The 26,889-nt window shown below is 39.4% G+C and overlaps 1 protein-coding gene across 1 annotated transcript in view; it reads right to left on the bottom strand.

Moving 5' to 3' along the window:
* The window catches only part of LOC140240447 (GTPase-activating protein and VPS9 domain-containing protein 1-like), a 39,029-nt gene extending 12,637 nt beyond the window's left edge, over positions 1-26,392 (bottom strand). Inside the window, exons 1-8 of the mRNA XM_072320218.1 lie at positions 25,253-26,392; positions 22,370-22,501; positions 6,319-6,538; positions 4,236-4,423; positions 2,457-2,616; positions 1,782-2,009; positions 1,134-1,351; positions 117-308 (exon numbers count right to left, since the gene is read on the bottom strand). Coding sequence (XP_072176319.1) covers positions 117-308; positions 1,134-1,351; positions 1,782-2,009; positions 2,457-2,616; positions 4,236-4,423; positions 6,319-6,538; positions 22,370-22,501; positions 25,253-26,392 — 2,478 coding nt within the window. The remainder of the gene's footprint in view (positions 1-116; positions 309-1,133; positions 1,352-1,781; positions 2,010-2,456; positions 2,617-4,235; positions 4,424-6,318; positions 6,539-22,369; positions 22,502-25,252) is intronic.
* Positions 26,393-26,889: the final 497 nt, after the last annotated feature.

Here is a 26,889-nt window from a genome sequence, read left to right as displayed (position 1 = left end):
AATCATAAGTGGGTAAATTTGTAAGAAATGTTTAAAATTTAGGGTAAAATACGCCCCTTGTGGTTTTGATTTCTGACGATATATTGCATTCATGATGTGCACGTTGGTGGACTCACTCCTCTTTTTGCGCAGTCCTCCACGCCGGGACTGTCGTTGCTGGAGCTCCGGTCCACGCTCTGGCTCTCCCCCGACGAGCTCCGCCTGGATCCCGCCTCGGCCGAGACCTTGGCCAGGAGCTGCTCAGACTCAATCTCCGTCATGACACTGCCCATGTCCAGCTGGGCGTCCTCCACCTCATGGAGACGATCCTGCAAAAGGGACATGCTACTTCCAGTGTCTGTTTTCTCTCCTCAGACTAAAACTAGATATATCACTGAAGGCAACCAATGGTACTCACCCATAGCACTTCTGTATTGGTACACTGCCGAGAACAATACATGGTAACTAATGTGCTGTTACCATGGCAACACAATTTCCCCTACACCTGAAAAATTTGTCTCAGAAAACTTTCTATCACAATCGCCATGTGCGTTAAAATTTCCTCTGAATTGTTTACAAACAGAAAAAGAATTTCAATCACCACATTTTTTTCATCTTGAGGCCATAAAACACTGCTACCATGACAATGCACTTTCCGCTAGTGTTGAAAAATGTGTTGTAGACAACTTCACATCAAGCTCATCATGTGTGCCATATTTCATTTGAATCACTAGAAAATGGGATAAGAAGTTTAATCTGCAAGCCCTTTACCTGATTTTGAGGCCATTATGTGCTGTTACCATGGCAGTGCACTTTCTGCTACTGTTGAAAATTGTGTCTTGCACAACTTTACATTGGGCTCAAGAAGTGGGCAAAATTTCCCTTGAATTTCTTGAAAATGGATAAGTAATCTGGTCCGCAACATTTGTAACACCTTTATAAACTTTCATCTCCTCATCTTGAAGTAATCAAACAGAAAACTGCAAATTTTCACTGGGCTTACCTTCAGTTGGGCTCAGTTATTGTGGCAGAGAGCAATAACACACAGCTCACAGACAGACGGAAAGACAGACATAGTGAAAACACTCATATACTAGTGAATGGCAACGACCTTTCCAAATTCGCACCAAACCACGAAGACATCGAAGGATTACCTCAGCCTGCTCCGAGTCACTCTGCAAGACGTCAACGCTCCACGTCTCACTCCCAGTCTCCTGGGGGTCGTTGAGGACGGGGTGGACGTCGAGGAAGGCTGCCGTGGCCCCCTGCAGCGACGCCTCCTCCTCAGCGATCTCTTGAAGGTGGTCGTTGGGGTTTGGCTCCGACGTGTCGCTGCCAATCACATCTGTGCTCCATGTTTCACTGAAAGTCTCTGCGGTATTTAAGCCATGACAGTGAACCATGCAAGTAGTGACCAATCACATAGAAGAGAGGGAATACATTTTTTTCCCCTTTTTTCCCTCCAACACTACAGTATTTTACTCTTCATTTCACACAACTTCAATGTATTGCTACAAATAATGCATTTGCAAAGAATTGGCCAATACTAAATTCAAAATCAGACTGAAGACCCATCTCTCTGTCCAATGTAATGAGACAATAGCATTCCCTTTACACTGCCAGAATCATTTCTGTATTATTGTAACTAGGACTTCCATGTGCTTGGATTATACCAGTGATAGAAGTGGTCCATTACAAATGTGCACCACTGTTATATTATCATTTCTTTTCTTCTTTTTTTTTCCTTCTAGGCACACAAATAGATTTCCCTGGATTGTAGAGGATTTGGTCGCCATGACTACCTGGGCCCATGTTCTTCTTGTCCTGGAGGTTGGTGCAGATGTCAAACTTCCCAAACTGGTCCGTGATGTTGGTGTTGTTGGGGAGCTGGGTGGAGTCAATGATCTCGGGCCGGTGGTGCTCCGTGGTGCTGCTGGCCATGCTGATGGCGGAGCGGGGCGTGTTGCGCCCGCTCAGGTTGCTTACATTCTCCGCCTCCAGGTCCATGGAGTACACCGAGTTGGACGCGCCTGGGATGGAGAGTGAGAAGGGAGATGTGATGACATTTGAGGGGTTAAAGGTCTCACAAACCTGACTTCACTGACTTATTGGCTGGCTCAAGCCAAGAGAAATGCACCACCACGGCCATGGCATATCATATATCAACACAATGGGACAAATACATTTAATATTGTTTTCCAGACCCATCAGGTTCCAGAAACGTAAATTCTGTGGTGCTGTATCTTGCCATCATATATTTCTAAAATTCATTGTTAGCATTTCATAAGCTTCATAAAAAGCATTTCTCTCTCATCTGAGCCTCACATTAGCTGTATAGCATGATCTATTTTGGTTGCAGAACCATCAGAAGCCTCCAAATCGCTAAAATCTATACTTGATCTTCAAATTGGCAAGACAATTTCGAAGATCAAATTTAATACTCTTTTTCAAATTGACAATAATTTTTTTAAGCACACCTATTGACATGGCCTCCATCATGTTGTCGCTATTTCCAGAAGCATCTGCCGAGAACCTGAGGTGCTTCTCTGGCATTTCACTGATGGATGCCAGGTTGCCGCTGACCCTCAACTGGGCTGCCTCCCTGGACTTAGCTTTCTGAGGTAATGAACTCAGCACCTGGAATCAAGCAAGCAAGCAAATGAACAAATTTACTATACAACTTTCCTGAGAACTTCAGTCAACTCCCAATATAGCACTACCAACAATATGTAGATCTACCTTCAGAATTTGTCCTTCATGTGTATTCATGCTTATTCGATTTTTATGAAGACTACTTACTGTTCATTTGGTATATGGCATAAGAAAGCTTCTGGACATTTTTAGCACAAAATATTTTGTGGTGAGGGAATTTTTAGAAGTCCATGCTCCACTGAACTTTCATAAAGGAAAAACTATTAACAATCTATGTCTATGAATAGGCCGAAAAAAAAAATACTTGTTAACAATATGACACTCGCAAGTCATGCAAAGTTTGTATTAAAGTGAAATCTCCAAATCCCACACTTAACAGCAACTATGTGAATACTGAAATGCTGAGGAAAGAGGAGATCTCTGCATGATGAATTTTTCATTTTCGGCCTGTTCATAGACGTGGATTGAAATAAATTGCCCTTTCATGTAAGTTTAGTTTCAGAACATCTGTTCTACGCAGAGGAGAAAGCATGCTATCAGATTTGCAGATAGTGAAAGCATCTTTGATGGTAAGGACTGATTGAGCAGCTCGATGATAATAACTCACTTTTCAACTCAATTCAGTTTAATTCTTTGTCCGTATCATTAATAATTATGCGATACCATGGTACGACAATAAAAAGATATAAAGATATATACGTACAAAATCAAAAAAAGAGCACACAAAGCAAAGCAAAAAGTAAGCCAAAAGGGTCCCAAAGACTGTACAAACCCAATAAGAAACAACGCTCATGGACAGCAAAAGACATGTAAATACTGTTGTTTTGATTGAAAGGAGAGAAAAAAATAAAAACAAACTTCTGAGCAACAAAACTCACTAGCATTCTTCCTTTTCTTTCTTTCTTAGAAGCAAAGTGTAAATTGATCTTTGCATCTGGAGATACAATGAATTCATGCTAAGTTGAGTTTATTGAGTGGAAACCTGCAATTGAAACTTGATTAATATTTTGAAAGAAAAAAGGAAATGCAGACAGACTCACACTTTCCAACACTCATCAAAACACATATAACTCATTATACGTCACCCTCACTTAAGAGAGGTCATTATCCACTAAACACTTCTTGGAAGGGAGATTCCAGACAATTCACATAATTTCACATCTTGTAGTACATAAGTCAATAGTGCCATATAATGATTTGTGGAATTTATTGTGGGCCTTGGCAGATAAACCAATATTCTGAAAAAAACAACAACAACAGAGACATAATACACTGAACAAGGATGATGACACATGAGGCTCACACATTTCAGCAATGTAATTCCATTACAATACCACTTACAAGCTTTACCTGTGTAGAATTTATGCATGCTTTCTTCTATTGTTCTGCTTCCTTGAGCCCCCTCTCATGCATTCTTATTTGAAGCTACTATGTCTTTATCCTTGTTCATTGTGATCTGTTATAAATTTGGAGAACATTCCGATTCTTTATCCCAATCATTATAAATTCTAAAACTCTGTACCCAGCACAACCAATTCATGAATGTTCAAATGCAAAAGTCTGAAAATCATCCGGAAGTCTTCTTCGAGGAGGAGGATTCTTACCTTGGATTCAGAGAGCATTCCTGGGCAGTCATTGCTATGGTTTCCGAGGGCAATGACCAGGACATCCTCTGGTTGCGTGACAACGACGCACTCTGGGTGGCTGGGAGCCTCGCTTGTTTCCTCCTCTTGACCAAGCAGGGATGCGTTGGAGGCCGTTTTCCCGATCCGCTTCGCAACATGGTTAGAAACTGCCAAGCATGATAAAGTGAAGTTCAAATGACACATTAGTTTCAGAAAATGCATGCTCCTTTCACGTGCATCTCTTAATCAAATTGTTTTTTCTTTCTTAAAGGACATTTTGTCTAGGTTGCATACAAATCAATAAGATTTAAGTTGCAATTTTGATATGGCTACAAGCAACACTCCATAGCCCGACATTCAAACTTTACAGTTTGATAGGAATTTGTTTGACTTTGATCAAATTTGTTGATGTGCTGCTGCTTTAAAAATCAATCTATAATCATTAAGTCAAAGAGGGCGTGGATATTTTCACAAATGGATATCATATGCACGTACAGAGGCTCCAACCCCAAGCATCTCATAAACCCGAGATCCTCCAGCTTGGACACCCTAGTAAACTGGAGACTCAAATCATGCAAACATGCACCAAAGATAATGTGTGCGTAGCACACATCATGAACACAAGGTGAGACTTCCCTTGCGGCTGGGTTCCAGTAGGCCCTGCAAGCTTTTGCATACTGATGCCTAGTCTGGTGCTATCTTAGTCTTATATTTTAAGATAACTTACAAAACTAAACCTCGGAGGGAGAAAGCTGAATTTTAAATGGGAGGAAAAATATCTTTAAGAGGAAGACAAACAGCTAGAGCGGGAGAATTTCAAACTCAAGAAGGAGATTTTGAGAAAATGGCCTCGAAGCGAGCGAGACTCCAACACTCCCATTTTCGGCTAGGATAGTTAGAGTTCCTGCACATATCCCTGAATAAAATGCTTGTCATTTTGAATGATAAACATCAAGGCATGAAACAAATTCACATGCTGTCCATGTGCACAAACTCATTTCAACCTCTGCTAGGTTGTAATGACAATGATAAGACTCCGGTTGCCATTAAGAGGAACGAATACTGTTTTCAAACAGGGCAATCCCCCCCCCCCCCCCCCCCCCACCGACACAGCAAATTAGATGAATGTCCATTGCATCTAACAGACAAGTGCCAAAAAATTTCACCTGCCTGAATAGTAAACTCGTGGTGGATACCCCCCTGGTGGGTGGGCATGTGGAATTATAGTATCCTGTGCAGATATGCAGGAAATAGGGTCCGAAGCATTGGTCAGGATTTGGCAATATGCAAATCCCTTAATAAAAATGATCGGACTGGCATCAAAATTGGACGGATTAGTCACGCAGCTAAATCGGTAACTGTAGTGACAGGCTGCCAATAACAGTTTCCCTACCATTGCTGACTACACCTGCCTTGTGACGTTTGTCATGCATCTTTCTTTGCATGGTCTGGATAGTCAGTTCATAGTGTTTCTTATCTTAAAATATTCACATAGTGTAACCAGTGTGTGGGTGTACTCTTTCTCTATCAATGAATTCATAAAATGTTGCAAAGAACACCTCAAATAATGTAATAAAGAAACTTGAACCACGCAGATGTGTGGACTATGGACTCCAGGGAGACAAAGAATTCTCTTGGATACTTCATATGACTCCAGTCTTGATTACATCCTTATTACCGGTAGTATGCTCTTTTGCATTCAATCTATTCATGACATTAAACGAAAACCAAATAAACTGCAAGAATGAAATGTAACACCATGCATTTATATATCATACAATGGAGTCAACAGAGTCATATTACAAGAACCCTTCAGAATCTATTCATACGTCGTGGCTCATAAATACACTGTAATGAGTATGCTCTTTTGCAATCAGTTCATTCATGAAATGTTTAAAAAATGATCACCTCGGGTACTGCAGTAATGAAACTCATACCAAGAAGGCATGAGCACAATGCAGTCGACAGAGTCTACTATTCAATTCGAGAAACTCTGTCTAATATTATTACTAATGGCTTACCCAAAGTACCAGTTTCTGTTCTAACTGTAGCCTGACCATACCTTTTGAAGCAAGGTTTCCTTTAAAGCCGGCACTGAGATTAGGCGATGGCAAGGGTGGGGTGCTGCCCGGTTTAGGTGGGGTGACGGGATTTCCCAGGGTGGGGGAGGACTTCTGGCTGGTTTGGGGCTGACTGGCCGGTAGGCTTCCGAGTAGACCCTCCAACTCTTTGAATATCGCCTGGTCGGGATTGGCCGCAGTCACAGCTCTTGCGTAGCCAATCTGAAAGGATCATGCAGAGGTATATCATTGAAAATTCCAACATCTGAGCTTTTTATCTACACTGCAGGAAAAACATCCGAGGTAAAAAGTTTTTATATTGTTTTCTCCTTTCTTTTTTGCTGTTGTAATGCCTACATGTATGCTGCCAAATTAGCTAACCAATCTGTAACACACATTGACTATTACATAAAAACAGCCTTGGCAGCTGGCAGTGTATTTTGTGTGTAGCCACAGGGAGGACTCTAATCAGTGAGCTGAAGGCACCTGACACCTCAAGATTTTTTTTTTCTGCGGTGCACATTCTCACTCCATATCATTCATTCATTCATTTTTTCCATTTCCTACAAAAACATACAAATATTTTACAGAAAATTTAATACATCTATTACATCACGATACATAATAAAAGATAAATAATCACATGAAACTTCACGCTAAGTATCAAAAAACAGCCCCTCAGTTTCCGATATAATTATCTGGTAATGCACTGAACAGTTTTTGGCATATTTGCAAGGCAACTTCCACCCAACATCAATTAAAAAAAAAAAATGTTATAAATAAACAAAATCTCTATTTTCAATATCAAAGGCCTACAATTGTATATATGAATATTCCTGACTGCACATAATGGTACTTCAGTTTCTGTTGATGTTCTGTAAATTTGATTTTTACACAATGTCAATTATATTCTTGTCTCACTACCCTGATTTCTTTCAAAAATCATGCTTGCAATTTGATGATAGAAGAATAGACAAAGAAATCACTTATGACAATGTCCAAGCAGTTTCTCTAAACTAGTGACTCTTACTGCTGAAGTCTTCTATGCATAAGTGAGGAAAATTGAAAAGCATTCTACGAGCAAGTCAAGAAGAGAAGAGTTTAACGGTTAATGATAAAATGTGCATGGTGGTGGATGAAGGTCATGTAACAAATTGGTGGATTCAGTTGAGGTACAGTCTACATAGTGTCAAACTTAATCTTCATTCCACCTTTGTACCCTAGAGAGACTATTACCCTGCAATAAAGCTTGTGACAGGAAGGTGTAAAGGAAAAAGAGAAAAAAAAGGTATGCTTCAGGAATGTGCTGGCAATTTAGAGCTTAAAGGGACTGTACAGTACTGGTTGAAGTGGGGATTCATGTTTTGAACATTCCTAAGTGAGATAATGAAAAGCCTCTTATGAAATATGAAAGAGCATGTAAGTTTCAGAAGGATTCAACGTTTATTTGATGAAAATTGGTTTTCAAATGGCCGAGATATCCAAAAAAGTGATAATAATAAAAACGACATGCCACAATTTTATTAGGATCTCTTTGTTTCACCTTGTTTTTGGATATCTCAGCCATTTCGAAACCGATTTTCATCGAATAAACTTTTGATACCCCTTAGAACTGCATGCTCTTTGACATCTCATAGAGTGGTTTCTGAATATCTTGCAAAACGTTAAAAGCTAAATCCTCACCTCGACCAGAACTGTACACACCCTTCAACTTACAGTGGAGTTTCAGGAAGTTGACTCTTGAAGTCAAGAGCATTGTAACATAATAGAATATGCTGGTATCATTCACTCTTTACATTTTTTCCCAAACCAACAGTTCCTGGAATGATTCCATTCTAGATCCATTAGCTATTAAAAAAAAAAAAGACTCAAGAACAATATGATCCTTAAACACTCTTCACTTCTACAAGCTTGTTAATCAGAATGCAAAATGATTCCTTTTCTAAGCCTCTAAAAGGCAATTTAGCATAAAATTGCAATGGCATACTGTGGGCCAAACATGGCAAAAAACATGCATTTCAATTTAAAACTGAGTTTTACTAAGTGTTACTGTTAAGGAAGCAACTGAATCATAGACATGTTTATTTTTCCCCCTATGACAATAAACCTTTTAATTAAGTTGGATGAAATATTCTTTTGCTTACAAAATAATCTTCATAAATAATAGTAGCATTAATCGCAATGCATGTAGTATAGTCCTACTGCAATAGACCAAATAATGACAATTACAACGATGATAATAATGATAAAAACAATGGTAATGATAATAATATTAGCATCCATCATCAATCTAATGATATTTGATTTGCCCAATGCAGCCTCTTCAATGCTACATGTAGCTTGGTTCTCCCATACAGCCTTGATGTTACACTGCCCTGGCATTGCCAGGCATCAATCTCTACACTTGGGACAAGAGGGACATTGTGGGTAAAATATTTTGTCCTGGGATGTCCGTGCATCCGCTAGATATCAAACCTGACTCAGAAACTCTTTAAAAATCTTACTGTCTCACCCATCAAACAAATGATGGCCCAACTAGAGTTGAAGGCTCATACTTTTACAAGTACTGAAAAACCAGAAGTTTTTGGGTGCATTACTTTTTTGTGAATTTCTCGAGGAGCCAAGATTTGCGAGAGTAAAATGCAGGCAAAAGTTTTCATCTACACAATGCATGATTACGTCTATGCTCATAACTTTTTCATGGTTTTCATGGTAACTTTTTCATGAAATAGTTGTACTGAGCTGTATAGCTTATAACCAAGCTATTTTATCCACAAAAAAGCACAAAATAAAAGGACAAATTAACTTCTTTGATCAGTTTATGGAAAGAATATTAAATGTGCCTCTTCCAGAAAATCATTGCTTTGAAATAACTTCTGACCTGTAACTCTGTGCTAAATCAAGAGTCAACTGTGATTCCTGTCTACAAGTGTTAGAGATGCACAATTTGACTGTAACCTTTGAGCTAAAGCTGGGTAATCAATAGCCATGGGAATGACGATTTCACACTATCAACCTCAGGAGTTTTGCTACTGATTTAATCTTCGAGAGGAAGACGGCACAAATTCCTGCATTTCTGTCCTGTTACACTGTGTCTGAACATTAACCTTGAGCTTGAAGCTGTGTGGCTACACAACTGTCAGGTTGGACATTTCCATGAAGCAGGCTGAATCGGAAGAGCAGAGGCATGACGGCGGATTTCTGCCGCTTTTGATCTCCTGCGAACAACACGTTGTACGGAGATTCCGCATCGACCACAGAGACTTAGCGGATTTCACACTGGCAATGAACTCGTTTCCACTCGCCTTTCTGAAACATGTTTCTAAACTTGTGATAAGGATTTAATACGATAGCTGTGTCAGTCACAGAAATTGATAGCCTGAAAAATCAAACACACACCTTGTGATGCACTTGAGTGCCAGAGTACTCATGTAAACACTCATCATGGCGAAAGTGAATGTAATGTCATGCTGGACTCCACCTTCTCAATTGTGTTTTACAGGTCAGACTGTTCGCACTTTAATACAGATGGGCAAAGAGGCAAATCTGCAATTGGGAAATACCTCAAGAACATAAGTGGCCAAAGGTAATTTGAGGCAAATGTTTGGGAGAAATAAACTTTATAATTACATTCAAACGTTCACCCATTGATGACTAGTCCCGAGTGAACTTGGGCAGGTGTTTATTGGAAATGTGTGTTAAAGGACGAGTTCACCTTCATAAACATAAGGATTGAGAAAATGTAGTATTATTATAGTAGAACACATCATTGAAAGTTTGAGGAAAATTGGACAATCCGTTCAAGAGTTATGATTTTTTGAAGTTTTTGTGCAGTAACCGCTGGAAGAGAAGACTACTGCAGTGTACGATGTCACATGCGTACAACAATATAAGGAAAATATAAAGAGAATTTCACAAAATTTCATCTTTTGAAAAAAGTACACATTCCCGTGACTCGTTACTGACATATGTTATGGGTAATATTATTCCCCCTGCCTTTAGAAAGAGGCAAGTCAAATGGTCTTTTGTTATGGGAAAAAAAAGAAGAAAATATGTTGAATTTTCTTTACATTTTCTTTATACTGTTGTACTCACATGACATCACAAGCTGTAGTAGTCTCCTTGTCCAGCAGTTCCAACACAAAAATATTTAAAAATTCATAACTTTTGCATCGATTGTCCGATTTTCCTCAAACTTTCACTGATGTGTTCTACTAATATTGCCGCAGTCTCTCAATCCTTATGTTTATAAAGGTGAACTTGTCCTTTAAATAGCAAAATCAGCTTGTCCTCAATGGCTTTAAAAACTTGCTTTGCTTGGCATGTAATGCTCCAAGAAGCACGTTCACAAACGAGTTCTGGGCAAGTGTGAAAGCTCTCTGAGGCAGACAGGCTGTGTCTGACATTCACCTTGAGCCCTGACGCTGTGTTTCTGACAGCAGCCAGGGGGGAAACTTCAAATCAAGGACAGCTGCCACTGGGGGTGCCCTGTCACTTTCCTGAGAGACACAGGGTCTTTCCCCCGAACCTGTGAGGATGTGTTCTGCATCAGACTGGAAGCAAGACTAATATTGCTGCCCTGGACCTCTCCCTCAACTCCACGCCAGGCCAGACTCTCACTAATTTGATCTAAAACACCTTAGGGATGGTGATTGTTCTTTGGAAATAAAGGTCTTTTCCCTTTCACAAAATCTGGGATTCTGTTCTACAATGCCCCCCCCCCCAAAAAAAAAAAAAAAAAACAACCAAAAAACAAAAAACAAAAACCAAACCTCTTGTTTTGCCATATTTCCATTAATCACACTTAAATCTATTACTTACCCGCTTTATCTGTTTGATTCAAACAATACTGTTCCCAATAACCTTGTTTAATTGACTTTGTTTTACATTTACGTATGAAAAAGAAATGGGGAAATAAGATCGATCAATCATATCTAATGTATAAGAAAAAATTGTGAATTTGGCCAGTTTTCTGTGATTTCAGGACATTATCATTGTCCATAATCATGTCTAGTCTGATCATAATGCTTGATGCTTTCTTTTTTTTAAACCAACAACATGAGAGCCAGTTTGAACTATATTCAAAACACATGCACGTATTCACTACAATACATTTCACTACATTAAGGTTAACTCCGAACAGCTGAGAAGCATGCCAAAGGCTTGTCAGACATAGCATGAAGTGATGCATGCAAACTAGATTCCAAATGTTTTAAGTATCTTTATGAGCAACTGGTAAAGTGAATAGCTTGCTGCTGTATCTCACAGGGAAAAATACATCCATAAATTTGAACATGTTTGCTACATCAGTATCCTCCACCAAAAATCAAATGTCAAATTTTGTGTTTACTACCTTCAGAAGGGTCATCTATGACATCCTATGAACTTGCTCAATGCTAGCTAAAGGCCTTCCTGGGCTAGCAACTAAGGAATGTGAAGCAATTAATTAAGAGCACCACTCCACAATGTACTACGAACAATCCCGAGTATTACATTATTGAACAGGTTGACAACATAGACATTGTGTACATCTAGATATAGACTGTCTTCTGCACAACCTATCCTTTCCTTAAAATGTCTGCCAAACACTCTGCACTATATGTAGGCAGCTAGCAACTTTCACTTTTGGAACTGATTAATGAGTGGAAACTGAACAGCCGCACAGGTGGACGTCGCAGAATGTGTGTTTGTGTGTGTGTGTGTGACGGAAGAACAGCCTCCAGTGAGGTTAAAACATTCTATGTATTTAAACTGCATACGTATTGTCCTCTATGACTCCTGGCAGCTCAAACTACTAACTGGTGATGCTCACTCTGAAAATAACATACAGACAGGAGAAATAACAAAAAGCAGCAAAACAACTGCAAATTTTCATCAACTGGGTTTTTAAAATGCACACCCATTATAGACCAATGTATACTGTTTGCCAAGACTATTTCCAAACTACAAAAGGTCTGACATTCTGCTGTATTTTAGCAGAATTAGTCACTGCCTACTGCAAACAATGACATGGCTGGGGCAGAACCTTTGGGGGACCTAAGGGGCAAGGATGTTTCTGTGACAAAAGATAAAAGAGGCCCTATTGCAATGCTAACTGGGTTGATTTCAACACTGTCATACCGATACTCATACAACAATACACACACATTTCTACTGCAGTTAAGAACCAATCAAATGTGGCAACATGGAATACATGTTTTACTGGGTCTCTGCAATATACATTGTCTATCATATATAACATTGGAATAACAGTGAAAAGTGAGGAGTATTTGTCTACATTTCTGCTTCCAGCATTTCAAGGTTGTCATGTTTATGGGACCTTGCATCACCAAACTATTACCATAAGTGTCAAGATAAGATTTCTGGGGGACACGATTATCAGCTATGTAATGACGCCTATCTTTCGAAATCAAAACTACGGTACATGTTAACAACTTTGCCAAATGAAATAATAATGATAACATCTGGATGTTCTTGGACTAAAGAAGTGTGTGATAGAAAATCAAAAGTCAGGATATGCGGTCACTTTTGAGAATTTTGAGGCTGTGTGAAGTATAAGGGTCTATTGAAACACACTCACTATGTAAACTCTCTGTTGTGAGCACACCCTAAAGAGAAGAGATAATCAGATTAGTGAGAAACTTGGTGTACCCATTCAGTACATTCTTTACCCTGTGATTATTGTAGAAGTAGAATTTTTTGTGCATTTTGTACAACATAAAGCTGGCAAGAAAATTAAAGTGCGCCAATTTCTTGCTTGTTATATTTCATATTATCTTACATCTTTGATTTCAAGGAATAAAACGTTCAGATGGTGATCCTTAACTTCAAGTTCAGCTAACTTCAAGGATAAGCTCGTAGTTTGAGTACCGCGTAGACATGCTCAAAGGTAAACTACCTGTAACATGAAGTTAACACGATGATAGGGACCACAAGATTTCTCAGTGTTAACGCTCTATCCATGAGCTTGGGGGGGGGGGGGCCCAATCCAAGTTCATTAGTTAAAGAATCATGTGGACACAAAAATCAAACAACTCGAAGGTAAGCGTGACCTCTTCATGAACCCCCATTCTCTTTCGCTTCCAGGTCAACCTCCTGAATGTAAATACAGTGCGCCTTGTCCTGGGGTCATCACAAACTTCCGGTTCTGTGGTTTTATCATTGATTGGGACTAGCTTGTAATTACGGGGGCAGGAGCTTATCATTGTTGACAAGCTACCTTCAATGATAAGCTTTGTCATGTGGACACATGTTAAAGTTAAGGGGACAAGAGCTTTTCCTCGGAGTTAGCTTAACTTGAAGTTTGTAAGGATCACAGTCTGAACGTAAACTATAAATGTAGGGGTATAACTACTTTGTTATTACCGGTGTTCTTCGCAAGCTTAAGTTCTGTACTTTGTAGCAGGATTGACTCCGCTATCGTAATGCGGACCAGTTGAATACGTGACTGTACCTTGTTCTGTATGCACTGCCAAAACCCTTCTAATAGCCGCGGCAGCAGCAGTGAACTGTTTGAAGTGCTTGTTCAATTGTCATGACAGTCCGCAAAAATTAAAAACACAAGAAATTCATCTCACCTGGGTTGAATGCGGAAAATTACTCGCGCAAAAAATTCCACTTAAACAGGAATATATCAAAGTGTAAATGCTGATGCCGACTGTTTGGACAATTGTTAGTGGGATTTTCTATTTTCACTTTCGCTTGCCTCATGAGAGAGAAATGAAGGAAAAACAAAGTCGGACGGAAGATTAAAGAGTTCATAAATCTATTGAAGTACTAACACTTTATTTTGTAATTCCAAGCATACGGTATATAGAGATCAAATGCATTCCCTTTAATAAAGATCTAACAAGCACTGATGACGGAAAATCAACATGTAGAACCAAAACATATTTTCAGGCCTGAAAATAAAGTGATTCATCTTGCAACTTTTTAGGTGATACGCTATCAGCGTATCACCTATTGTGATTGTCAAAATCTCTCTTTATTTTTTTTTATTCTTCTTTCTTTCTGGACAATTTTGTGTCGTCAATATCTCAACAATGACATTACGAAATAACATGACATTTTCAGTCAACATGTCTCATGACAAAATCTAGCCACAATAAGGTTTTCATGACAGTAACATATCTATGACGTCATCTAGGCGCCATTTTGTGATTTTCGGACCTTGTCACATGATCGATCATAACTTCATAACTAAATGTCATTTCTGTATCATTTTCGGTGGACATGAAGTTCAGGTCACGCTCTATCTTACTTCTTAACGCTAGTTACTCAGGTCATCATTACGCGCGCGTAAACACGCGTCAAAATTTTAAAAGGCTCAAAACGACTTCCCAATGGGAAATCTCGAAGTTTCAGACAATTTTAAGCGTTTCAAACATTTTCTCGCGTGCGCGTCCGTCCGCGCAATTTCGTGCGCAGAGCCCGTAAGCAACATGAAAATGCAATTTTTTTGGCTGATTTGGATTCCTGATACTTTGAGTAACAATATCCATTGATTTCCGATCGATTTCGACCTATAACAAAGGAATGCACTGGCGCCAAAGTTGAAATTCCGCGTGCGCGTCTTTCTGCAAATATAGTGAAAAAACATGTCTTTGTTTATTTCGCCATAGCTCTTTAAATCGTCCGTTGACCCTATATTTCTATTGCATATTACAAAAGTATATGAATTGTAAATAACATTCCAAGTATCAATATTGCCAGGAAAACGCGATGACGTCATCATATCGTCATTTTAAATAAAAAAAGTGGAATTGATTTTTTGAGGTACTGTTTCTGACTTTCATTTGCTCGTATCTCTGTTGTTTAAGCTCAATATTATCCCAAATTCAGATATATTGTACTTTGAACATTTGCCTCTCAAGTCCATGTGATGGTTTTGAAATATGATGACGTCATCATACTAGAAATTGTGATTAAAGGTAAAGACTCAAAATCAGACAAGTTTACGTGTTATGTCTATGGGAGGTGATTTTTTATATAAACCATGCATTGACCATTTCCTCTGAAACATACGTATGTTGTAGCTGAGACAATAAGCTTTAGTAATCATGCATTTTATGTTTTCAAATCTCCTCATCAGGTTGATAATTTTGTAGTTTAAAACTGAAAATGAGAATGCAATCTGTACAGAACGATTCCCAATTTTTCTTTGCAACTGTATATTGATCGAATCCACGCTGCCACTTGTGAGAAGTTGAATAGCGCCATCACAAGTCAACACATTCACAATAGTATTTAGATTTAAGTTTCGCACTCAATCTTCAGGACAGCCGTGTGGCATAATCGCTTAGCGCGCTGGGAGTTCATAACGCCTTACCGGAATGTGAGAAGTTCGACTCCCGCAGGACTTTTTTCCGTTCTTTCTTTTTCTCTCCTTTTTTTCGGGGGGGGGGGGGGGGGGGGCAGTTCAGCTTTACTCCGATGTCATTTATCATATTATTTTATCAAGTGTACCTAACCCGTGAACACGGCTGCTCTATTTCCCTTGTTTTGTATTGGAGTTTGGAGATTGGGTTTGCTTCATTAATTTTGTCACACTTAATGTTGTAAATTGCCCCTTGTTACAGTGTCCCGCTTGCCACCTTTCGTTTGCTCTTTCCTTTTCTCTTCATTGGTTATTGTTATACTGTAACAGGATAGGTAGGAACATGTACGTTTAAATAACTTTCAGGAATGGGAACTGAATTGATTAACTCTAGGCCAGGTGTATGGCGTCTCGCTCATCTCTTTGAAATTCCAGGTTGTTATTGTTTGACCCAATAACGGAGTTCAGTGTAGACAGGTTCTATGTTGCTATAGAGGTATCTTGTGCCACATGAATGGAAGGCATCACTGATTAGTAGTAGTAATGAACTTTTTCATGTTGTAAATGGTATAAAGATTTAAGATATATACATATATATATATATATATATATATATATATATATATAAATAAAAAAAATATTAAAGATACATTTCACATCCAATCTTCGGTACAGCCGTGTGGCTTTATAGTCGCTTATCGCGCTGCATGGTCATTATGCACTACCTTAGAACGAGATATTCGAGACCCGCAGGACGCTATCATTTTTTTCTCTCTCTCTTTCTTTGTTTTTCTTTTGGCAGTTCAGCTTTATTCCGATCGATGTCATTTATCGTATTATCTTATCAATTATACTACCCCACGACACACAGTCACTCAAGTTCCTTTTTTTTTTGTGTCGGAGGCTGGAGGTTGGATTTGCTTCATTTATCATACGTATTGTTTAAATTGCCCTTGGTACAGTGCCCCGCTTGCCACCTTTCCTTTTCTCTTTCCTTTTCTCTACGTTTGTTCCTGTTACACTGTCACAAGACAGGTCGGAAAATAATTCACATAACTCAACTGGAGCAGGAATGGCAACTGAATGAATTAACTCTAGGCCAGGTGTATGGCGCCTCGCTCATCTCTTTGAAATTCCAGGATGTTATTGTTTGACGCAATAACGGAGTTGTAGACAGGTTTTATGTTGCTATAGAGGTATCTTGTGCCACATGAGCAGAAGGCATCACTGTTTAGTAGTAGTAATGAACTTTATCATGTCCCTCCATGTCAATTATAGTGTGGTTTAAAGGGGTTGTGTGTCTATCTGCCAAAGAAAAGGAAAAACTTATTTTCGTCATGGCTGTTTCTCTATACGTAGCCGTAGGTAATGAGTGTTGTTGGTATCTGAGCAGTGAAGAACAGAGCATCAGGCTAAAATCCCCCTTAGTTATACGCGCTAAGCGTTCAATTTGATATATCTTTCTTTATGAAGTCAATCCCTGCTAATGGAGTTACAGAATTATGTTATGACACGTTTCACTGAAAGTTTGTAAAGGAAAGTTTATGGACAAGGCAAGCAATTGTACATGAATAATACCTACCATTGATTTCAGAGGGAAATTATGGTATGCCTAAATGTAAGGGTATCATTGCTTTGGAATTGCTGAGACAATATGCTTGGCGCGGGGGCTTCCACTTCTAATAACTGATCCCTTTGAAGATGTGTCGGTCACGGGAGATCGTCATGATTCATCTTTCACTTAGAAGCTTACGTTCCACACTCTTGGTTCGAGAAGACTTACCATCATACTTCAAATTGTTATTAAAGGTAAAGACTCAAAATCAGACAAGTTTACGTGTTATGTCTATGGGAGGTGATTTTTTTTTTCAATGTGCATTGACTTGACAACGTTTAAGCACCTTTATCTCAGCTGATTTTGCTCCATTTCCTCTGTAACTTAAGTATGTGGTAACTGAGACAATAAGCTGCAGTAATCATGCATTTTATTCTTTGAAATCTCCTCATCAGTTTGACAATTTTGCAGTTTAAAACTGAAAATGAGAATGGAATGTGGACAAAACGATTCCTGATTCATCTTTCACATACATAAGTTTACGTTCCTCATTTTTTCTCGTCGAGACGTATGGCCGAGTGGTTAAAGGCGACGTCTCAGAGACGTGAGGTTGCACACGTGCGGGTTCGAACCCCACAAGATCACGAAACAAAATACTTAGCTATTTTACTTTTTTTTTCTTCAATTTTGTATTACATATTCGTCCATGTAGAAATCACATTCGTATATAAACGCACCTATACACACACACAGACACACACACACACACACACCATATCCCTCTTTGTGTTGGAGACCATTTTGCTTCGACTGCTGCAAAATTTTGCAGGCTGACTTTGTCAAACCGATCATAGTATGTAATGACGACGACGGAGGTGTTGTACTTTGAACAATTGTCTTTCAAGACCATGTCATTGTTTTGTACTTTGATGACGTTATCACACTGAAAATTGTGATTAAAGGCAAGGTATCAAAACCAGCCGATTATAGGTTTTATGTTTACGGCACGTATTTTTCCCAAGTTGCCAGAAATGGCATAGCGACATCAGTAGTTACAAGGCCGCATTTCCGTCTAGCAATGCAATACATGTTCACGCGGCCACGTTGGTTGAGTGGGCATTGACTTTTCTCCCTGTAATATCTATACATTTCTTTTTTGCCTTACCATTTCCGTGGATGTCCCGTGGCCGAGAGGTTAGAGAAACGGTTTTGCATGCACGCTCAATATAACTTCAATGTGCCTATATCACATTCTTTTCTTTGTCGATCACAGATGACCGACATCTGATGACCTCAAGCGTATCACCTAACTCGTCAGTCTGACGAGTTTCATATCTCGTTATCGTATGTTTTGTGATTCAAGGTTACATATGGACTGGCCTTGTGTGTCGGGCCTGCATGATAGAAAAGAGGAGCATTTATTTTATAAGCAAACAATTCAAAGGACGGTCAATCTATAAAGGACATGACTTAAAGGACAGAAGCCCCTTCTGCCCAAATAATGCTGATATTGTAGAGCAACAGTGTACAATGGGGGATACTATACCTCTAAAGGAAGATAAAGGTTGTACTGAAATTTGATTACTTTTGTTTTGTTTTTTTTTGCAAGAATGAATATTAAGTTACAATACTGACAATTTTTCAGGTTACAGTGAAAACATACCTTTATCTATCTACCTAAGGAATGGATAGATAAGAGGACATCCAGGAATGGAATGAATCTGTACTTATTCTGTCTTTAAGATCATTCAAAGTCACTCTATTAGACATACATGTACATGATACATAGCAACAGGCAAGATAAACAGCAGATTTTAATGCGGGAGAAATCAGACACATTCAAGTGCAATTTAACACCATGTCCAAGTAAACATAGCATGTCATAATATTGACTGGATTTTGTCAGTTGACAGTGAAAACATGGATTCATTTACTTTACCTAGAGTGATACTACACATGACACCTGGGAACACATAAATCTGTAATTTCCCTCTCTTTTCAAATGTAATAATTTGGCTGAAAGCACATCCAGCCACAAGCAAGAACAAAAGTAAACTTTAAGATAAAATCAGGCTTGTTAACTTCATGGCTTGTCATCAGTTATCAAATCTCATGACCTAGTCCCCCTACCCCCCTCCCTCCTGCACATCATAATTCACTTTAAAATAATACTGTATATACGCCAAATATTTCGCAAGGTCTGATTTTTCGCAAATTTTGCGAGACGGGAGTATTCATGAATTTAAAAACACATAAAAATATTAACTCTAATCTTGACATGAATGTGATGTGCACGCATACATTTCTTCATTCAGACTGTATTTTTACAATCGCGAATTCAACCACTTGCGAAATTGTTGGGAAGTCCTGATTCGCGAAAAAATTAGACTCGCTAAATACATGGCGTATACAATCATCAACATCTGTGAGAAAAAACTAGAAATGTCGCTATGGCGACTGATGCCTCCGCCATAATGCATTATTCTCCCAATAGGTGTATAGTACAATGTCTTCACAATGTGTAATGACAGTTTCACATAACTGGCAGAAATATCTGGAATGTTCACTTTCCACGAACTGGGTGTGCTATAATTGTCTATTAAAGAGTGCAGGTACGCATATTTGGGGAATTGAAAATTTTTACTTGACTTCTGACCGATCTTATTATAAGTTTATGCATTGAGTATAATTTTCAAGGTATGAAGAAAGAGTGTAATTACAGTACAAAATATATCTTCTTTTTTTTTTTTTTGCATTTAAACCTGACCTTTGACCCTTAACATTTTACCTTTGACCTTCTGGCTAGAAATTTCCAAGAGAATCTCCATTAAGTAATACATGTACATTTATATTAAATTTTAAAACTAATAATGCAATCATTGCATATACTAGTATATGAGGAAAATAGTAACATTTTGAGGAGTTGAACTTGACCTTTGACCCCTGACTATTGACCCATGACCCCTAAATTCCCTAAATAATCCCTGCCAGTCAGTACATGCATATGTACCAAGTTCCATGAAGATACATTGAACTATTTGCGAGAAAAGTGATATTGCAACATTTTCACCTAACCTTTGACCTTTTGACCTTTGACATTATGACATGAAACTCTCTCTGGATAATCTTTACGCAGTAGTACATGTCTACACAAAGTTTCAAGAAAATAACTGCGGGCATTGCACAGATATGGGGGAAATAGCAACATTTTTAGCATTTGACCTTGACCTTTTGACCTTTGACCTCTTGCCAATGTCACTAAAATCTACTCAACTAATTGTCCCATCATACATCATCCTTGGACCAAGTTTGGTGAAAGCTGCTTCAAGTTTTGAGTTATCACGTAAACAGATAAATTTTAGGATTTGACCTTGATCTTTGACCTTTGACCTCTGTCCGATTTCACTGAAAAACTAATCAAGTAATTGTCCCATCATACATCATCCTCCAAGAAAGTTTGGGGATATTTGCTCCATCAAGTCTTGAGTTATCGCGTAAACGGATACAATTTCATGATTTGACCTTGACCTTTGACCTTTGACCTTTAGCCGATTTTACCCAAAATCTAATCAAATCATTGCCCCATCATACTTCATACTTGGACCAAGTTTGGTAAAATTCCATTACATATTACTCAAGTTATCGCGTAAACGAAAGTGGACGGACATACGTACGGACGTACGGACGTACGTACGGACAGACGGACGGACGGACGGACGGACAACCCGAAAACATAATGCCTCCGGCACCACTTCGTGGCGGAGGCATAAAAAAATCATAGCAGTATGATTTTAAACTAATGTGATAAAGTGACTCAAATTCACAAAGGTACATGTACCAGTAGTGTAAGTCTCATCTATGGTTTATTTTATGTCCACAGACTAAAATAAGCACAATATACACTGATGTGTATGTCAGTGTGCACTTATCATTGAACATCCATGCTTGGTGTGTGCAGTTTTCCACCCATATTAATGGTATTGAAGTTTGCATAATTCATGACTAGATTTACACTACCTTTGAGAATTCTGGCCTATACTGCCAACTATTAAACAAAACATAGTGCATCTCAATCACATGTTCTGGACCATTTCAAACATTGATGGATGAATGCCTGGCTATATCATTAACAAGAGGCCCTTTGTTTGGCATTTTCAAATGATGAACATCTAGACATGTACTGCTCACTGTGATACACACACTTGCAACAACCTGCATTTATATGCGCAGTATCATTTCACTGTGTTATAATTTTACCATGCATCCCGCCTGTTGACTTATATTCGCAAAATGAACCACTCTATTAAAAAAAAAAATAACTGCCTATCCTCATATAAACGCAGACCTCCCAACCTTTCTGACTGAAAAATATGGATTATTTGGCTCAAAAGTAGGAAAGAAAGAGCAATATCCATAGGAGTATGTAGTAAAATTATCCAGAAAAATAGGAAAATCCTATAGAAACAAGAAGTGGGAATGGTCAAAATTCAGATTCTTTCCTCCAAATTCAGAATGGTTGGGAGGTGTGTAAACGTGCTGTGCACAGTAAAAAAAAAAAAAAAAATATGATAAAAATGACACTTGTTTCTCATTCTGGCACTACAGAATGCGATCTCAAATGAACTGTTAAAAGATAAAGGGAGAAAGTTCAAGCCAGTGTAAGAGGTGAGAGACAAAAAAAAAAAAAAAATGTATACACTGATACATTTACATGATATGTACTAAGGAAGAGAAGAGCAGTGGAATACAAAAAGGGGAGGAAGACAATGAAGAAGAGATAAAAACATTACATGGATCTTGAAAGAATTCCAGGGATGCCAACCTTTTAAAATACCCCAGACGTTGATGCGTTAAACAGCACTGCAGTATTCAACGGGCTGAAAAGGAGCATTTTTGGTGGAAGAACAGGATTATTTCCCTTTTTTTTTTTTGCAATAGATATTTGTAGTTTTACATTTGGGAGATATGGTGTTGTTCTTGTAATAGACATCTGTAGTAACACATTTTTTTTTTTTTTTTTTTTTTTTGGGGGGGGGGTATATTCCCTGAAACTTGCAGTATTTTTGGAAACACTACATGGAAGAAGTTGGCATCTCTGGAATTAGCTGAATTCCCCAAATTAGAAGAGAGATGAAAGGAAAGATGGCTCTGTGTGAACTTTGAAAGGCAGACAGAATCTCACCAATCCGTGCAGTTCGGTCTCTGTGATGAAGGTAGAGCTCCGGGTCATTCCCTTCAGTTGGCTCGTTGTCGGGGGCGTGTCCGACGAGCTGAGATTGTCAATCACCGCATCTAGGTAGCTGGACATACAGCCCTGATCATACAATTGAGGTAAAGGGTATGAGCGACTGAAAGGTGATTTAAAAAAACATGACAGGAATGTAGTATACACACATGTTGCTAACAATGGAAATTGACCCATCTAACAATGCATATAATGTGGCTTCACATACATCACTTCCAATTTTCCAAGATATATTTTGTATACACACATATTCACATATTTTGCATGATACAGGATGGAAATATCATAAAAAGGTATTCTCACCCTGTATGTAAGTTATTTCAAAATAGTTTTCATGCCTTCCCATACAGCATTGGCATATCAAATTTCATTTCAAATTTTACTATTTTTCCACAATGAAATATACTGATATGATTCTATGATTTTACTGTTTAAAAGAAAGAAAGAAAAAAAAAAAGCTGGAAAAGATCAGTACTACAAAAATCCCAACACTGCAATTACTGTTTGTACAGCTCTGGTATGATCACGTGTCACCTTTAAATATTGTTTTCATTGCATCAATAATACAGCTTTTATCAATTCTCTTAAATATTAACCAAAAAAAAAAAAAAGAAGCCATATCGTCATTTCCACACCCTGATCACGTCACTGGATGATCCTTTTTTACCTAGCAACCGCGCATTTGGCAAAATCACTAAATATTCCACATGGATTTCTTGGCTGTTTGCAAGACGTGGCATACAAGGGCGGACCCCCCTGATCACAGCCCGGATCTGGAGCAGCAGAGCATAATGACCCTGTTAGTTTTTGTAGTACTTATCAATCTTTTTACAGCATACTAATATTTGATATTTTTACTCCCTTGAAGTCCTTGCAGCATTTTGCAATTCATGATTCTGCCACGATATGATAATCAGTCTGATCAGATATTCCATTTGACATTCACATGCTTCTAATTTTGACAAAACTGTTCATGTATTGGGGCTTGCTATCACTACGCCAGTTATGTGGCCAGCTTAGCATGCCATCATACAGCTAAAATAATACTTTTTTTCCCTTCATTGACTGACACACAAAATTAATGTCTTGATAAAAAAAGAAGAGAATCAATTTCACATCATACATGTAATACTATCCAGAAATCAAATAAGGTCAAAATTTACTTGCAAGAATAAAACCACACAATGACTGTGTCACAGCTTTAACATTTTCTATTCTTTTGAATTTTAAACATATATATCCAATACCCACATAAATCCAAAACTATTCCAGATCATCCTTGATATTCCAAGTTCATTCTTCTTTAAAGAGATATAACATCCTTTTCACTTTAATGGTTGGTTTTGAAATAGTGGGCAAACAACTTCTTAAAACTTCCAAGCAGTATCTAGCCAGTTTATCAGTAGATATATCTTCAATATAAGGATTGAAATCACCCATAATGCTTTTGTAATATTACTGTAAAAGCGGATATTTTCACGCGACTAATTTTTCGCCCTCAGCCGGGCAAGAAGAGTTTCACATGTTTTGAATTCTGCAGAATCAAGACATACTAATGAAACATATGGCAAGCAAAAATATTCGCGTGCTTTTATTTTCACGCTAGTTTCTGGTTGCACAAAATGCGCAAAAATTTCAACTCTTCGAAAATTTCCACTTTTATAGTAACTGAAATTTGTCACAAGTGGGGTTGATTATCATACTGTTTAAATGTCTGTTGAGACAGACAAACTACTTGTCAATAATTTGTAATCTTCTGTAGGCCACTCAAGTGACATTGTATTGATAATAAATAGTAAAAGCCAGTTTGCGCAATGAAAGAATGGAAATTGCAATCAATTACATAATGAAGACCAATTGCAAGTGAGAGGCTTCAATTACTTGCATCTACCAGGGAGGTGGCCACCTCCCTGGTTCTACAGGGGAACCTCGTTATAAATAACAAGCTGCTTGGGAGCACTGAAGTTTCCTCATTATATTGGGTATCTTGTTATGACCCCGTTTAAAGCGCGAGGCTTGGCCGCGGCTCGGCCGTGGCCGAGCCCACCTTCATTTCAGTGTAAACGCGCAAAAGGCCAAATGCGAGGCCAAAATTGGCCTCGCATTTGGCCTCGCTCTGGAGGTGGTCTCGGCCGCAGCCGAGCCCGGCCTTTTCTTGGTGTAAACGCAAACTGGGCCAAATGCGCGGCCAATTTTTGTCTGGCTTCAAAACCCTCTGCCTGTATCTTTCGCTATTCACGATATTAACCCCCTCAACGTCGAAAACTAGTATGGTTTAAGGTGGTTTTGTCCTGCAAAGGATTTTTTTCCTTCGGCAAAGGCCTTTGCCCGAACGGCGACTTCGTCGCCACGGAATTCATTTGGCAAAGGGTCTGAAAACCAGACAATACCAAATTGCGTTTGTTTACAAGCAGAGCGCCACTACGACAAAATATTGAAAGGTTTGAACAAAGAGATTTTTCTCCTCCCCACCACTGGGGAAATTCTCTTTGGGTTTGAATCAAAAGCGCGGCCGAGCCCGGCAGTGTAAACGGACAAAATTGCGGGGCCCAGCCTCGCAATTGAGGCTGGGCTCGGCCGCGGCTCGGCCACGGCTCGGCCCAGCCCCGCACTGTAAACGGGGTCAAAGTCAGGGATAAAAACTAAAGAATATAAAAGGAATTGGACCTGCAAAATTATCTCTTTATATCTGGTATCTGGCTATATCAGATCTTGTTATAATGAGGTTCTACACTGTTTCAATCATAAAGTGTCTGCAGAGCCAAGGTTTAATCATTTGTGTGTGTGTGTGTGGGGGGGGGGGGATGGATGTTATCTCACCTTAGGAAACCTAGAGTAGATATCTGGTGCTTTCCCAATGGAATCCCTGTTGCTTGTGGCTGATTGCAGTGCGAGTCCCTGCAGAATCTGGGCCACCTGCATCAGGTTGAATCTTGCTGTCTCGCTCACCAGAATGTCCGAGGTGATCCCGAAGGGCTCGGGGTCAACGATGGCAGGACCGATGAAGCAGTTGAGGAGAAGGTCGGCACACATGAAGCGCACGTCGCAGGGACTCACCTGACCAGAGTCAACGAGGATCTTGTGAATCTGACTAATAATCCAGTCTAGGCTAGGTGGGAAGCAATAAATGTTACTATGGAGGCCTACAATGAATTCGTTACACAGTCCCACCAATTGCTCCATAATGCTGTTCATGTGTTTCTGGACATTCTGTTCATACTCGGGTGTGCCTGGAGTTCCGAACCTCTGCTTGCGTTCTTCTGGAGTGAATCTATCCATGGCCTTTGTTGCCTCCGTTTCCAAAAAGACCTCGTCATTCATTAACACTGCCATGACTGGTTCATGCAAGGCGGCTGTAAGATAGAGTTTGCCAGAGAATAGGGCTTCCGTAAAAAGCTTAAATGCCACAGAGAATGCACAGCGCCCTCGTCTGAGCAACCTTCGAGGGTCATCGCTCTCTGCAAGCTGATACCGCATCAGTGCCTGTATAAAGATCAGGAAATGATGTTCGTCATCCTCAACCAAGCAGTTGCCATAGATACCTGACATGACAGTCTGGACAAGTCCAGGAACTGGTTCTATGGTGCTCTTCTCACCCTGTGCCAGGATCTGGGCCATGATTGCGGGGTTCTCTCGCAGGTACGTCACCACATCTCCATAGAGAGCATCCTGGAAGCCCAGCTGCTTGTAGCCATCGATAAACCCGACCCGCTCCAGGGCATTGGCCCTGTAGCAGCAGGCGGCTGGGGGCGAATTCGAGCTAGCCCGTATCAAGCTATTAAGTGTCTGCCGCTGCTGCTGCGTGATCCACGCCACGCGGTGCAACTTATCGGAAATCTGGGTAACCTCCTCGTGCAGGCTCTGGAGGAGGTGCTTCTCCGACTGGACGTAGAGTCTCTCCTCCTTGAGGCGCTGCGCCAATGAGAGCAGCTCATTTGAGTTGCTCATGATGACTGCCATTTCAGGTCTTCATACAGAATACATCAACAAGTACAATATCATACATGTATTTTAAACAGTCACCAAGCAAATTGCCAAAAGATGGGCTTCCTCTATAATTCACGGTACTCCCGCACACATTGCAGAAACGGTGCACATATTCCAGCATGAACTCACGTGACCAGAGCCATTGTCTGATGAGAGGGTACTATGGCACAGCTGTCTTCCTCTAAATCCTTCCTGTGCTCTGCGTTAAATCACCACACATGACTACACCAGCCTGAGCACATCAGGAAATAGCCCTGTGGAAGGAGAAAACCAAACAAAAAAGGGTTGGAGTGGAAAAATGGTATGATTAATGCTGGAAGTCACACACCCATTTCACATTACACGGATACTCAGAAAATATAGGAATTTCACGATTTATTGCAAAACATTAAAGGCACTATTCATGATGCACATGTAAATGTTAGTGTAATAAAGATTGCACCCACTTGCAATAGAAGCCCGGATACATG

This window comes from Diadema setosum, chromosome 17, assembly GCF_964275005.1.
Source record: "Diadema setosum chromosome 17, eeDiaSeto1, whole genome shotgun sequence".
Lineage (NCBI taxonomy): Eukaryota > Metazoa > Echinodermata > Echinoidea > Diadematoida > Diadematidae > Diadema > Diadema setosum.
The sequence above is the reverse complement of the archived record's forward strand: the minus strand, read 5'-3'. Positions and strand labels throughout refer to the sequence as shown.